The 16,075-nt window shown below is 40.1% G+C and overlaps 1 protein-coding gene across 1 annotated transcript in view; it reads left to right on the forward strand.

Annotated features, from left to right (window-relative positions):
• Positions 1-16,075, forward strand: part of BRWD1 (bromodomain and WD repeat domain containing 1) — a 130,192-nt gene that overhangs the window by 21,511 nt on the left and 92,606 nt on the right. Inside the window, exons 5-8 of the mRNA XM_027041600.2 lie at positions 1,427-1,577; positions 3,628-3,726; positions 4,090-4,250; positions 5,353-5,574. Of these exons, the coding sequence (XP_026897401.1) occupies positions 1,427-1,577; positions 3,628-3,726; positions 4,090-4,250; positions 5,353-5,574 (633 nt within the window). The remainder of the gene's footprint in view (positions 1-1,426; positions 1,578-3,627; positions 3,727-4,089; positions 4,251-5,352; positions 5,575-16,075) is intronic.

Below are 16,075 nucleotides of genomic sequence, written 5' to 3' on the forward strand. Positions count from 1 at the left end.
CCATGAGCCCTGTAAGCTCTATACTGCGTCCTGCAGGCTTTGTTTACCTGGATGTGCTCAATGACCAGAGGATCATCTACATCCTTACGTTCAGCATGACTCTGCATTTTTAAGCATGTTCACTAAAAATTGAGCGCTCTTTTTGGACCACTGATTCTGTGTCCAGCCCCACTGTGTGGCCTGGGTGCACCTATCAGCTCTACAATGGCAGTGATGGAAGGGCATACATTGCTTCTCTAAGGTGGTGTCCTTTGGATACACATACCCTCGATGGCCTGGGGAGTTTCCCCTGGGTCCTTGAAGTGAACACAGGGATTTGAGCCTCTTGATTTGTGTGATTATGTAGGGTTTCCTGGGTCAAGTGAATAGCGAACCATTTTCAAAGATCACCCCAGGCTGCCTATGGGAAGAGTGGCCAACTGTTTTCCAAAGTGGTTGTGCTATTGTACGTTCCCACCAGCAGTTTCTCCACGTTCTTGCCAATCTTGGTCTGGTCCTTTTGATTTTAGCTATTCTAACAGGTGTGTAGTAATATCTCATTATGGTTTCAATTTGTTACCAATGAATGGTGCTGCGCATCTTTAGAGTGTGTGTATGTGTGTTTGATGGTCTGTGTAAATCTTTCTCCTGTTTTTAAAAGTTAGTTTTTTGTTTTTTTTTTATAATTGAGTGTTGAGAGTTTTTTTAGATTCTAGATGCAAGTCGTTTATCAGATAATATGCTTTGCAAACGTTTTCCTTCAGTCTGTGGGTTGTTGTATTCACGCTCTTTTGACGAAAACAGAAGCTGTTAATTTTGATGAGGTCTAGTGTATGGGCTGGTTGCTGTGTGGATTGTATGACTGTTGTCATATGAGAAATCTTTGTCTAACCTCAGGTCATGATTTTCTCCAGGGTTTTCTGTGATAAGTTCTGCAGTTTTAGATTATACATTTAGGTACGTGATCTGTCTTAAGATAGTTTTTGTTTATGGTGTGATGTATGGATCAAAGTTCATTAAAAGAGAAACCTTTTTGGCAAATGGATATCCAGTGGTTCCAGCACCATTTGTTGAGAAGATGATCTTTTCTCCTTTGTGCTTTTGTCAGAAATCAGTTGTCCTTACATAACGATTCCCGAAGTCAGATATTATTTTCATAACTCAACTTTGTATTTTTTTAAAGCTGCTTTGGCTTTTGTAGGCGCCTTACATTTGAATGTGAATTTTAGAATAAAATAATCAGTTTCTACAAGACAGCCTGCTTGGATTTTGATTGGGATGGCTTTGAACCTACAGATGAGTTTGCTCTTTATTTAATGTCTCTCAGCAGTGATTTATAGTTTTCGTTGTACATGTTTCTCACATGTTTTGTCACACTTACCCCTGGCTGTTTAATGTTTTTTGATGCTATTGTAAATAATGTTTAAAAAACTTGCTCTCCAATTAGGTCTTGTCCAATAAGCATGTGGCTCCTGATCATCTGTTGCAAATCTGCCAGCGCATTGGTCCCATGTTGGATAAAGAAATTCCACCCAGTATTTCAAGAGTCACTTCTTTACTTGGTGCAGGAAGGCAGTCTTTGCTACGTACAGCAAAAGGTACCTTAATTTGAAGAAGTGTTCTGCTTTGTAGCTTAATGATAATTATAATTGTGAAGTAATGTAAGCATTGTGGAAGAAAGGCGATATGTAACTATAAACCATGCTGTGGACTATAAAATTCTCTGCATTTAGCATAGACATTGAATTTTACTACGTAAGTGTTTAATGGGTTCTTCTGCATTAAAAAAATGACAAAGGTATAGATGTTAAGCGAAAAAGCTTGAATTTATTCTGAGATGTGTTTGAGGTTTTCTTGATGTGAGTTCTTAATTTTCTATTTTGTAGCTCACTTATAACTTTACTGAATGTAATTGTATATGTCTAATAAACTCTTTAAATGCTAGAAGTATTTTATTTGGTATTTAGATTCCGAAAGCCCTTTGTTATAAGGGGAAGTGATTTTCTAAATTTGGGAGCAGTTTGAAAACAAGCACCAAAAATGTACAATTGCATGGTTCTTTTTTCACCAATTTAATTTTTTTGCAAAGTTATGTGGTAGCAAAATGTTTGGAATTGTTGTTCTTCTCCTGTTAGCTTGGTATAAATCACTTAGACTAAGTACATGTATGTGATATGATCTATGTATACAACGTGGCCTAACTGCTGATGGGCAAGAATGTTGGCTCTTCGGATCCTGAGCATCCGTCCAGTTCGTCCCCCGTGATTATCTTTAAGATCTGTTGCTGATGTGATGCCACCTCTTAGGTGTGCCACCAGTACAAAGCTTGACTGAGAAAGAACAACCCTCCTTCTTGGTTCCATGCCAGACCGCTTTGTCGCCCTTAGTCATTTCTTAGTGCTCTGTGGCCCTGCCACACTGTGGCTTGGCTCAGGAAACTGTTCTTACTCTCCCTTCTCTGTGTTCCTATTCACCTTGTAATTATTCTATTTTAGGCTGTTATGTAGTAGTTGCCCCAAATGGCCTGTTTCCCTTTGTTTTCTTTACTTGTGTCAAGCTCCGTGTTGTTTTGTGATGAGCACTGCTTTAGAACCGGCAGACCTTAGAAGAGACTTGAGCCAGCTGCCCTAGGGTAGGGTCCGTATCTCTCTGTTTTGTACTAGTGTCACGAGAGGATGCCTTGTAACCGCTCTTTGGTCATGATGGTGGCGATGAATCCATTCATGTAAAACGTAACATGCGTGTTAGGTTGGGGCACCCGAGGCTCAGTAGAGGTTTCTGTGATGCCTTCCTTCCCTTCCTCTTTCACTTGTGAAGAAGCTGATTTCTGGCCCAGCGTAATCTGTGCTCTGCTGCTCTCTCCTCTAGGGGGGGCAGATGTCTTCGTATGTATTTGCCGATAGGTCAAAGAGGGACGGGACTTGAGAATGAGTGTTCAGACTCCCAGATCCTACATGCGTGCTCTTGTGTAAAGGATTATCCATGATCCCAAAACAAGAGGAAAGGCATTTGATTTTGTCCGTATTTCCTAGGGAGATTAAAGTCATGGTAATATTGGCCAAAATTAATTTTAAAACTCCGTTAACGTTTTAAGGATTTTCATATAGATCCAATTTTTCTTACAAAAATTTCCATTTTTTGGAAAGTTGGATCAGTTGTGATTAAGATCTCGTATCACTAATACTGTGTGGTATGATTCTGCATGGCAAAATAAAAACTTACTTGGCATTGAATAGGACTCGGAAGTCCAGTGATCTGGTTGTATGGTCCATGTAGACTTAACCACTTGCAGCGGATCTCTTTCAAGGTCCTGGAACCTTTGAGCCTCAGTTACCTCACTTGTACATTGGCGATCATACCTACCTCACAGGGTTGTTGTGAGGATTCAATGAGATCATGTACGTGGAACGCACTTTGTAAATTGTAAAGTGCTACGCTGATGTTAGTTGTTGTTGTTGTATCTGAGATGTCTTCATTTTTTTTCCCCTTCAGAAATAGTCTAATAAACCTCTAGGGCTTTTCTGTTAAAGTATATTAGTTGGTACAACTTTGAATAAACAGTTTATTACAATATACGTAAGTATTCTATAAAATCTTTCTTGGGGTTAACTTTCAAGATTTTATGTGTATCTAAAATTCGTTTTAAAGACTGCAGGCACACAGTTTGGAAGGGCTCTGCCTTTGCTGCTCTTCACAGAGGAAGACCTCCCGAAATGCCGGTGAATTATGGTTCCCCACCAAGTCTTGGTGAGTGAGCTTGCCTTTTCAGATGAGCGAAACAGTCTTTTTACTTTCTTGACCAGTTTTGTAACTGCTCTATTAAAATTTAAAAGGAAATACTGGTAGTAGTGTTTCAGTAGTGATGAGTACCAGTTTCCAAAGTGGCTTTCCTGAAGTTATTCCTAAACGCAATAAAAATTAATGAAAGACAATCTTGTTGCAATAAGCCCTTAATAGTGATTATAGTAAAACAGAATTGGGGAGAAACTTGTGTCTGTCCTTAGGATTTCTGGAACATAGGTTCTGTGACCTCTAGAAATTGTTGTGGAGTTTTTCGTTTTTTTACATATTGGCTCTTCCTTAACCATTTTCATTGTTTTTATTTCCTAGTGGAGATACATCGAGGAAAACAACTCACAGGGTGTTCCACTTTTAGCACAGCATTTCCAGGAACCATGTATCAGCACATCAAAATGCACAGAAGGATTCTCGGACATCTGTCTGCTGTTTACTGTGTAGCATTTGATAGGACAGGACATAGAATCTTTACAGTGAGTTAATGTTTTAAACTCCATTTGGTATCAATCTGGAGCACTTGCGTGTGGGTTAGAATCATCTAGGCAATCTTCTAAAACATGTAGGTTCTATGCTTCCTATTCTCAGGGATTTTGACTCCATGGGTCTGATGCGGGGCCCATGAATTTGCATTTTTATTAAGTAGCCCAAGTGACTCAGATGCAGGTAGCTAGGCCTTTAAGGTGTTGGTGAGACATTGATGTAGAGCTGTGGTTCATGGGCCTGATTGTCAAGGATCTTAAAAATATACACGCCTAATACTTCCCCTCCAGCCTATTCTAGACCTGCTAATGATGTTTCTAGTATGTCTAATAACCAGAACAAACCAAAAAACTTCCATAAAAATCTAAATCTCTACAGGTGATTCATACTCACATCGATTACTCATTGATACAGAGAAATTGATTACTTGAATACTGCAAGAGTATTTTACAATTATTATAAAACTATACATAAATATTTGTAATTTAATTTACCATTTTAATATTTTAAGGGAAAATTATAAGGGGTCACAAATTTAAGTTTCCTTTTTCAGTTGCAAGATTCGGAGTAGAGACTCAAAAGTGGGCTGAGTTAGATGGGTGTTGGCTGGTGCTACAGATTTGAGACTCTGTTGTCTGGTTATTTAGAATGAGGGTGCTAGTCCCATTATTTTTTAATTGTTTTTGGGATTTCCACTCAGCCTGTGATCCGTATATCTGTCCTAACGTGTATCAAATTATTTAGCTTGATGTGAGCTAAACTGACATTTAACCATTGTTAAGTGAAATTGTGAGTGGTGAACTTTTGGTTGGGCTCATTATTTGGCAGGCAATTTTGGGAAAATAGTATTTATAATGTGGTCTGGTCCACAGAAATGAAAACTTCACAGTATTTTTATGTAGATGTGATTTGAGGAAGAAAAGAACTATTGTTCCGTAAGTGTTCTGACTGTAAGATTCATAATTTATAGAGTATTCTACAGTTGGGAAGAGGAGTTATAGATACTTAATTTAAGTGACATATAAGTGGTATTTTTTAAACTGCTGTAAAGGACTTGCTGTGTTAACATTTATTTTGGGGTATATTTTTTCTTAGGGTTCAGATGATTGTTTGGTGAAGATTTGGTCAACACACAATGGCCGCCTATTATCCACATTAAGAGGTCATTCTGCAGAAATTTCAGATATGGCGGTCAACTATGAGAATACGATGATCGCTGCAGGGAGCTGTGATAAGATCATCAGAGTGTGGTGCTTGAGAACTTGTGCCCCGGTCGCTGTGCTCCAAGGACACACGGGGTCAATCACATCTTTACAGGTAAACTAGGTTCAGTGTGCATATATGTATATGATCTCCTTTTCTTTTGAAACTCTTTCTCCTCAGAGGTGACAAATAGTAAGATGCTTAGCAATTGTGTGATCTGTTTTAGTAACCAAGAGAAATGTAATTAATCATACCTCCATGACTCTTGGAAGGGTGATGTAATGTCTAATGCAGTTAGAGCTTTACAGGAAGGCATGATGGATGACGTATTGCTTCTTTTAGGCTTACTATTGAACTGGGGGAGTGTCGCTTACAAACCCGAGGCTACATTAATGATTTTCCTACTTTATTTTTTATTCTTTGAGAGAGAGTGTGTGAGTGGGGGAGAGGCACAAAGGGAGAGAGGGAAAGAATCTTAAGCAGGCTCCATGCTCATTGCGGAGCCCGATGTGGGGCTCGATCTCATGACCTTAGGATCATGACCTGAGCTGAAATCAAGAGTTGGACGCTCAACCAACTGAGCCACCTGGGCACCCTGATTTTTCTACTTCAAAACCTGTGGATTTTGCTGAGTTGATTAAATTTGTTGAAGTATATTTAAACAATTTTTTCACTTTATTGTGGAAGCTAATTTTGCACATACACAAAGTAGACTCATATAATGAATCCCTAGGTGCCCATGGCTAGTTGTTCCCCAACCACTTCACTTTGTACCTAAAGCAGATCCTAGATTTCATATCCTATCTTCTGTAAGTAGTTCAATATGTCTTTCTAAAAGATGAGGATTTCTTTTTAAAAAACACAACCAGGGGCGTCTGGGTGGCTCAGTCGGTTAAGCATCTGACTTCGGCTCAGGTCATGATCTCGTGGTTCGTGAGTTCGAGCCCCGTGTTGGGCTCTGTGCTGACAGCTCAGAGCCTGGAGCCTGCTTCAGAGTCTGTGTCTCCCTCTCTCTCTCTCTCTGCTCCTCCCGCACTCATGCTTGCTTTCTCTCCCTCTCTCTCTCTCTGTCTCAAAAATAAATAAACGTTAAAAAAAAAAAACAACCAAAACATCATCATACTTCTTTTTTTCATGTTCAGATTTCCATTTGTCTCATAAATAGAGTTACTTTGAGCAACCGGACAAAACCTATACCTTACAATTACTGTCGATAAAAAGAAGCTTAAAACAAATTGCATTCCCTTGCCCAACTTTTAAAACCCTTACAGTAAGTGTCTCTGTTGAAAGAGTTGGGTTCCCACAGTTTGGCTGTTATTGCTTATATCCTTGTAGAGCAGCTCAATATGTCCTTGTATTTCCTGTAACTTGGATGTTGGATCCAGAGCAGTAATTCTGTTTAATGTAGGCCTGATCACGTGGAGGCCTTGTTTCAAGCACAGATCGCTAGGCGTCACCGCCAGAGATCCTGACTGAAAATGGTGGAAGTGGAGCCTGAGAATTGGCATTCCTAATAAGTTCCCAGGTTCTCTTCCTCCTCCTCCTCCTCTTCAGGCTACACTTTCAGGATCATTGATCCAAAGGCTTGATCACCTTGAGGTGTACGCTCTTCTAGGTGTGAAATGTCTGGGAGTGTCTCTGTAGTAGCCATCGACGATACTGCCTTAGCTCCATTAGTTCATTCGGAACTGAAAATGGTGCATTTGGGTCATTATTTCGAAAATCACATTTTGTTAGGAGATAATGACTTGTGAGGCCTTTTAAGGTACATTGGTGCTTCTGATTTGAATTTGGATAAAACTGGGGGATTGGTTCCATTTTCAGGTATGAATTCACCCAGGCTCTGTGCTAAGTGGTCTCCAAAGAGATTTGGTGTGAAGTCTTGTGACAAGAGAGATTTTTTCCTAAACTCTTCCAGTCAGTTTTCTTGAAGGATAGAGACAAGAAACTTATTTTTGAATGAAGACAACCGTAATCGGGATAGTGTTGTATTTTGAAAATTTAAGCGAGATTTTGGTGGACCTATTTATTTTAAGGCAAGGAGTGTAATTGTTTTCTAGAAGACTGTGTTTCACAGTTAATGTTTTGTTATTTCATATGAATTTATAGGCAGTATAGCAGCAAATGAGAAAACTTCTAGTACTCTGTGCTGGTGTCTGTCCTAAAACCATTATGGAGTCCCGCACTGTGAAAGTGGAGCTCTGGTCTTTCCTGAGGCCCATTCTTTGGTAATGGGGCCGCGTGTGGTTATCATCTACTGAATATACCTGAGAAGTCTGGGTGGTAGTAAGCTTTTATACATCAGAGGTCATCTGTGCTTGCCAGTGGTTACCAAAGTTCACAGTCAAACAGGTACACAGTTTTAGTTATTAATCTTTTTCATGTTCTTTGCTCTGTTGTTACTGGCATATAGAAAACATTTTTAATTTCAGTAAAGGTTTTTTTCTTCCAATTTATATTGAAAACGTGTACAAGTAATATCGTTTGCAGAAAAATGAGCATATAAGAAAATAAGCCTCCATGATCTTACCATCTAGAAGTAGTCACTGTCAGTATTTTGGTGTACATGCTTAAGGGTAGCATCATGTAGTGTCATTGGATATAACTTACATTCTCAAAAACATTAGTATTAGTAGAACCAGAGGTAGAACCTTTTGTCTGTCTGAAAGAACAGTAAATGAACATTCTGCAGGAGTGAAAAGACATAATGTATAGCTGGTTTGGATTAGCTTTCTTTCACTTATTTACTTATTTTTATTAAAAAAAAAATTTTTTTTTAACGTTTATTTATTACTGAAAGACAGAGTCAGAGCGTGAGCAGGGGAGGGGCAGAAGGAGAGGGAGACGCAGAATCCGAAGCAGGCTCCAGGCTCTGAGCTGTCAGCACAGAGCCTGACGCGGGGCTCGAAGTCACAAACCATGAGATGATGACCTGAGCTGAAGTTGGACACCTGACCAACTGAGCCACCCAGGCGCCCCTGTTTATTTTTATTTTAAAAATTATTTTATTTGGGAGCGAGAGTGTGTGAGCAGGAAAGCATGGCAGAGGGAGAATGAGAGAATCTTAAGTGGGTTCCATGCCCGGCCCAAAGCAAGCCTCAGTCTCACAATCCTGGGATCATGACCTGAGCTGAAATGAAGAGTTGGATACTCAACGGAATGGGCCACCCAGGTGCCCGTGGCTTTCGTGAAGAAATATGTGAGGCACTAATAAGAACTTAGAACGTCAAGATATGGTAGGTAAGGAAAGGGCAGAGAGAGGAGCCTTGAGTTGTAAGGCATTCGCCGATTCCACTGGGGGTGCCTGAAAAGCTTAGTAGAGTATTTGACACACTGGTAAGATTGGAGAGGAAATATTTTGGAAATACCTACACAATTTATGTGTAGCTGCGTTTGCAACTAATTAGAATAGAAAAAAATTACGGCAACTGGAAATTCCATGTGTACTTGGAATTCCTGAACAAGAGGACAAGAGAGAGTGGACCAGAGCTGCACTTGAAGCGATAAGAGCTGCAAAGTTTGCAAAATGCGCTGAAGAAATAGAGCCACAGATTGAAGAAGCACCAAGGACCCTGAGCAGAATAAACATACGGAAAACTGCAGCTAGTGAACGTGGCCAGAAAACTTGTGTTTGGTTTAATTAATTAATTAACTTAGTTTATTTTTTGAGGGAGGGAGAGAGAGAGAGAGAGAGCACGCAAGCAGGGGAAGGGCGGAGAGAGAGGGAGAGAGACAGAATTCCAAGCAGGCTCTGCACTGTCTATGCAGAACCCTGTGGGGCTCGAAGTCACGAACCATGTGATCATGACCTGAACTGAAACCAAGGGTCGTTCGCTTAACCAGCTGAGCCACCCAGGTGCCCTTTCATCACAATAAACCTTTTAAAGCCAAAGAGAAATCTTAAGGTAACCAAAAGGAAAAATAAGCAGTAAGGCTGATGATTAGCTTTTCAGTAGAACAGTGGGAGTCGATAGACAAAAAAAAATGCTCTTTATTATTTTTTATTATTATTTTTTTTATCTTAGAGAGGGAGAGAACACACCAGTGGCAGTGGGGGGGGAGAGAGGGAATCCCAGGCAGGCTCCGTGCTCAGTGCTGGAGCCTGATGCAGGGCTCAATCCCGTGACCCTGGGATCATGACCTGAGCTGAAACCAAGAGTTGGATGCTCAACTGACTGAGCTACTCTGGTGACCCCAAAGAAGTGCTCTATTTTTTTTTTTTTTTAATGTTTATTCATTTTTGAGAGACAGAGCGTGAGCAGGGGGGGTGCAGAGAGAGAGGGAGAGACAGTGCGAAGCAGGCTCTGGGCTCTGAGCTGTCAGCACAGAGCCCAACATGGGGCTCAAACACACAAACCGCAGGATCACGACCTGAGCCGAAGTCAGATGCTTGACTGACTGAGCCATCCAGGTGCCTCAAGAAGTGATCTTTCTGAAGTGCTGTTGGGGGTGACAAGCTGGCTCTGTTGGTAGAGTGTGCAACTTGGTCTCGGGGTCGTGCGTTCAAGCCCCACATTGGGTGGAGAGCTTTAATGAAATAAAGACATAAAAATAATCTTATATTTGGGTTTATTTAAAATTAATAAAGTGATCATTGACAGTGACTATCCATCAAGGGTTCTGAACCCATCAAATCTGTCACTGAAGCTCTCTAAACACATTTTCAGAAGTCTCCCAGCAGTGGAACAGGGGATTTCTAAATAGTCTTCTTTAGGCTGAGAGGGAAATGTGATCCTAGGCTTGGAGATGCAAGGACGAATGAAGAGTTTAAAAAAAAAAAAAGTGCAGACAAATGGAAAAAAGCACCAACTGTATACAACAAGTATATGGGTTTAAGGGTTTATGGGTTTAAAACTCTAGAAACAATTGGGGCGCCTGGTGGCTCAGTCGGTTGGGCGTCCAACTTGAGCTCAGGTCATGATCTCAAAGTTCGTGGGTTTGAGCCCCGCATTGGGCTCTGTGCTGACAGCTCAGAGCCTGGAGCCTGCTTCGGATTCTGTCTCTCTTTCTCTGCCCTTCCCCCGCTTGTGCGCGCACTCTCACGCGCTTTCTCTATCTCTCTCTCAAAAATGAATAAACATTTAAAAAAATTTTAAAAATATAGAGACAGCCGAACTAGCAAATAATAGCAATAGGGCTTGTATGTCAGCAGGAGGTACCCGTAGTATTCTGACATCTTTGCGTCGAGAAGTGAAAAATACAAGTTTACATAAGACTTAAGATGAAGGTGGATTTAGTAATCTCTAAAATAGCGAAAGAAATGTAAGAGGGTGTATAGCAAGCAATAGGGGGGAAATATGGAATAATAGTAATAAAAAAAGGGCAAGAAAGGAGGGCAAAAGAAAGTCGGGAAGTGCTGGAATGTTACCAGGCTGTCAGCAGACAGCAGTGTGTTCACGAGCACTTCACGTACAAGTGCATTAGGTGGTTCCAGTGAGAGACAGACTTCAGACATAACTAAGAAACAAAACCCCGCCTGCGCTATGAGGCTAAGGGGAGGCTGGAAGTAAAGGATGGGAAACTGTTATAAACATTAACTGTAAGAATGCTGATACAGTATGCTAATATTAGATAATAGGCTTTAAGGAAATTACTATTTTTAGAGGTAAACAGGGGCAATTTGTAATGATAAAAACAGAAGATTGAGTTCTAAATTTAGTAACATGGAGTCAAAATACATAAAGCAAAAATAGAATTCATGGGGAAAAGTAGACCTCCATAATCATAGTGGGAGATTAAAACATCTCTGTCTGTCTCAGTAATTGAATGAACAGTCTATACTCTTAAGAAACATAGAGGCGCCTGGGTGGCTCAGTTGGTTGAGTTCCAACTTTGGCTCAGGTCATGATCTTGAGGTTGATGCGCTTGAGCCCCACCTCAGGCTCTGTGCTGACAGCCTGGAGGCCTGCTTTGGATTCTTTGTCTCCCTCTCTCTCTGTCCCTCCCCTGCTCGTACTATGTCTCTCTCTCTCTCAAAAACAAATAAACATTTAAAAAAATTATAAAAAAAGAAACACAGCTTTGAACAACATAAATAATGACTTGGATGCCACATCGAAACATTGTGTATAATATCAGTATCATTTCTTTACAACTGTAAGTGGGGTGTTTATTGTATAACTACTGTCGGCATTCTGACCCTTTAAGCAAGTTCTCAACAAATTTGAAAATACTGAAATAATCCTAAGTATATATTCTCTGACAGTAGTGGAATTAAGCCTGAAATTATTAACAGCCAGAATTAATAGCAGAGTAATCCTCACATTAAGCAATATTCTTTTATTTCTTTTATTTTAGTAAAAAAATTTTTTTAATGTTTATTTTTGAGAGAGAGAGAGAGAGCGCGCGAGCGAGCATGAGTGGGGGAGGGGCAGAGAGAGAGAGGGAGACACAGAATCTGAAGCAGGATCCAGGCTCTGAGCTGTCAGCAGAGAGCCTAATGTGGGGCTCGAACCCACGAACCGTGAGATCATGACCTGAGACAAAGTCAGATGTTTACCTGACTCACCCACCCAGGTGCCCCAAGCAATATACTTTTAAATAACCCATGTGTCAAAGGAGAAACCACAATAAGAATTTGTGAATACTTATTATTAATGAAAATATTAGGTTCTTATCTATCATGGAATGTAGAATTCGATAGCCAGCCACCAAGATGGTGCTTGGTGATTTTTGCCTTTCTGGACTCATGTCCCTCGATAAGTCCCCATGTCGAATAGCGTGGACATGTCTTTTTTCTTTTTTTTAAGTTTATTTATTTTGAGAGAGACTGGAAGAGTGTGAGCAGGGGAGGGGCAGAGAGAGAAGGGGAGAGAGAGAGACTCCCAAGCAGGCTCTGCACTCAGCAGAGAGCCTGATGTGGGGCTCGAGCTCACAACCATGAGATCATGACCTGAGCTGAAATCAAGAGTTGGATGCTTAACCGACTGAGCCACCCAGGTGCCCTGGGTTGACCTTACTCTCTTGACTCACTTATCTTGAGGGAGGTCAGCTGTCGTTTGGATAGGATACTCACAACCTTAAGGACAGGTCTTCATGGCAAACACCTGAAGTCTCCTGCCAGAGGCAAGGGAGTCTGCCCTTTCGGAAGCTGGTCGGACATCTCCTGCAGCCTCGTGAGACCCTGAGCTGTAATCACCTAGCTAAGCTTCTCTGAATTCTTGACCCTTAAGAGACTGGGAGATAATATATATTGATTTTGGTAGCTACGTTTTGGGGTAATTTGTTACATGGCATTGGATTACGAATACACAGCTGAAGCTGTGCAGAAAGGGAAATTTATAACTCTCAATGCATATATTTTAAAAAGGTGAAATTCAGTGATCCACTGTATTTCTCAGGAAGTTAGAAAAATAACAGGAAACCATAGAGGATGAGTTAGGGAGAGAAGTACAAAAATTAAGGATAGAAAACGTAAGCATAACAGGATCAGCAAAGTCAAAAGTTCTTTGAAAGACTGAAAATGTTGGTATAAGATTGAGGAAGGAAGAAAAAAACGTCAAAAGTAACCATTATCAGCGTTAAGGGGGCATCTCTATAGACTCTTCAGACATTAAAAAGAGGATATCTTAAATGACCATATGAGAAATTTGAAAATAAAGATGCAACAGGTAAATACTCAGAAAAACACTTATGAAGACTGGCACAGAGAAGAAGAAAATCTGAATAGACCTGTAACTATAAATGCATTGACTCTACAGTGAAATTTCCTTATTTTCCTGTTAGTATTTCTGTTAAAAAAAGTTTAACCTGAATCTCACAAGGAAGTAATCAAATTCAAATTAAGAAACAGTCTGTGAAGTAAATCCATATCCTTCAATCATTTAGTTTCAACAAAGGCTAAGTCAATAAGTAAATAAAGTTACAAGGAAACTAAGAAAATAGTACAAGTATAAATGTGATATGTGAGCCTTGATTTGGATCCCGGCTTTAGGAGTCAAGAAAATCTATAAAGCAGATTTGAGAAATTAGGAGAAATTTCAGTATGAATTCTGTATTACATAACAGTATTATATTGATAGTAAATTTCTTGAGTGTTGACACATTTGTTGCATTTAAGGATTAGAAATTCAATATTCTTAGGAGACTCATGCTGAGGATCTTGGGCTGTAGTGTCATGATTCAGGTTCACATGGTTCACGTCTATCCACTTACAGCAAGAGACAAGTATGGCACCATATTACATGTATGCTATACCAAGAGAATTCACTGAAAATGCTTTGACAGGTTACAATTTGTCTTATAAAATGATAGCTCTGGGACCAGATAGTGGTAATGGCTGCACTGCATGTGAAAGTAGTAAGTGCTGCTGAGTTACACATTTTAAAATGGTTCAAATGGTGAGTTTTATGTTGTGCAAATTCCCCTTTCCATAAATCTGTCTAAAATGCACATGTAATAAACACACAGGAAAGATTTGCATTTTTGGCAGTATTTTAATAAGGGTCACTAGCTACCTTTGACGAATGCATTCTTTAAAAGCAACATAGGGGCGCCTGGGTGGCTCAGTCGGTTAAGTGTCCGACTTCGGCTCAGGTCATGAATTAGCGGTTTGTGAGTTCGAGCCCCGTGTTGGGCTCTGTGCTGACAGCTCAGAGCCAGGGGAGCCTGCTTCAGATTCTGTGTCTCCCTCTCTCTCTGCCCCTCCCCACTCACAAACACACACACACACACACACACACACACACACTCACTCACTCACTCACTCTCTCTCTCTCTCCTTCAAAAATAAACATTAAAAAAAAATTAAAAAAGCAACATAGAGGCTCAGCATACATTAAACTTTGCCACCAGACAAGTTGTAGAAGTTGTGTTCCAGGCATATGTTATATACTGAATACTCAGAATTTGTAGATTTGGGGCCTCCTCAGTGGCTCAGTTGGTTAAGTGTCGGATTCTTGATTTTTGGCTTGGGTCACGATCTCGTGGTTCGTGAGTTCGAGCCCTGCCTTGGGCTCTGCGATGACAGTGCAGAGCCTGCTTGGGATTCTCTCTCTCTGCCTTTCTCTCTGCCCTTCCCCCTGCTCTCTCTCACTCTCTCAAAATAAATAATAGACTTTATTAAAAAAAAATGTGTAGATTTCAGGAAAACGATTTTGACTTTGTAAGTAGCTACGCGAGATTGTAGTACAGAGTCATAAAGCTGCCAGGGACTTTGAGAAATCATACTTCTTATGTTTCCTTTATGCATAAGGATTTTCCTTGGAAAAATGAGACTCTTATTTTCAATATCCAGAGGTACATGTTATGGTCATTGATGAGTAGCTTTGAGGATGATTAATGAAACATGGCTGTCAGTATATTGTATTTGAGGAATGTTGCTCTTACAAAAGGGGAAGCTTGAAAGGTTAAAAATATGCCTGTTGGGCATTAAAAAAAATCTCCTAAAAAGAAAACTCCAAAGCTGAGAGGACTCGCTGGTGACTTCTGTTAAAACTTACAGAATTGTTGAGAGCTTAGTAAACCAGATAAATACAGAACCTATGTCCTAAAACCAAAACTTGGCTATAAACCATCAATAACTAATTAGCAAATATAACAGAAGAACATAAATCACAATAGCAACAAAAGCCTTCATACACATAGGAGTAAACTTTACCAGGAAATTAGAAAACTCTTCATGAAGAGAGGTCTTAAAAAATAACGACAGCCTTGGCATTGGGTGGCGAGGGAATAGTCCGTTTTAGTGAAAATGTCTAGTATAGTATACTCCTGAATCAGAAGATTCAGTGCTGTAAAGATGTCATATCTCTCCAAATCATGGTATAAGGTTAGTGTGTTTATATTTGAAATCCCAGTTGCTTTGTTTTAATGGAATTTAGCGTGCCATCAAGTTCATTTAGGAGAGAAGATTAGCGCAAACAGCCCCCACCTCCAACCTAACCCAAACAAACCTGGCAACTTTTGCCATGCTAGGTATTTAAAAATATTTTTGAAGTGTTACAGAGAGGACGGTATTGTGTCAAGCTAGGGACAGAGTTGTCAGTGAGATGAACTAGACAGCAACACCACTTGTGTACCTAAGACTTTGATTTAGTTAGAACATAGGAGACTTCAGGTGCAGTTACTTTTCTGTAGACATTCGGGCTTGGAATTCTTAAAATACCCTATGCAGAGTTACAAATTTTACTGTGACGTTTTAATTTTAATTATGAGAATATTCAGCTGTTAATATACCTTTAGTTATTACTTTTTTATTTACTTACTTACTTACTTACTTACTTATTTATTTATTTTAAAGTTTATTTATTTTTGACAGAGAGAGAGGCAGAGAATGAGCAGGGGAGAAGTAGAGAGAGATGGAGACACAGACTCCGAAGCAGGCTCCAGGCTCTGAGTTGTCAGCACAGAGCCTGACGCGGGGCTTGAACTCACAGACTGTGAGTTCATGACCTGAGCTGAAGTCGGGTGTTCAACCAACTGAGCCACCCAGGCGCCCCTAGTTATTACTTTTAATGAGATATTCCCCAAAACTCAGTTTTAGTCTGCCTTCTGGAACATACCTGCTTAGATGTAAATGATCACTTTCAACATTTTAAAAAACCCTTCCTTTTCTATACTTGAAGAGAAGGAACTTGGAAAAAGCTTCTTTGAAGAAGTCTTAGATTCAAATCCT

The sequence above is a fragment of the Acinonyx jubatus genome, chromosome C2 (genome assembly GCF_027475565.1).
Source record: "Acinonyx jubatus isolate Ajub_Pintada_27869175 chromosome C2, VMU_Ajub_asm_v1.0, whole genome shotgun sequence".
NCBI lineage: Eukaryota > Metazoa > Chordata > Mammalia > Carnivora > Felidae > Acinonyx > Acinonyx jubatus.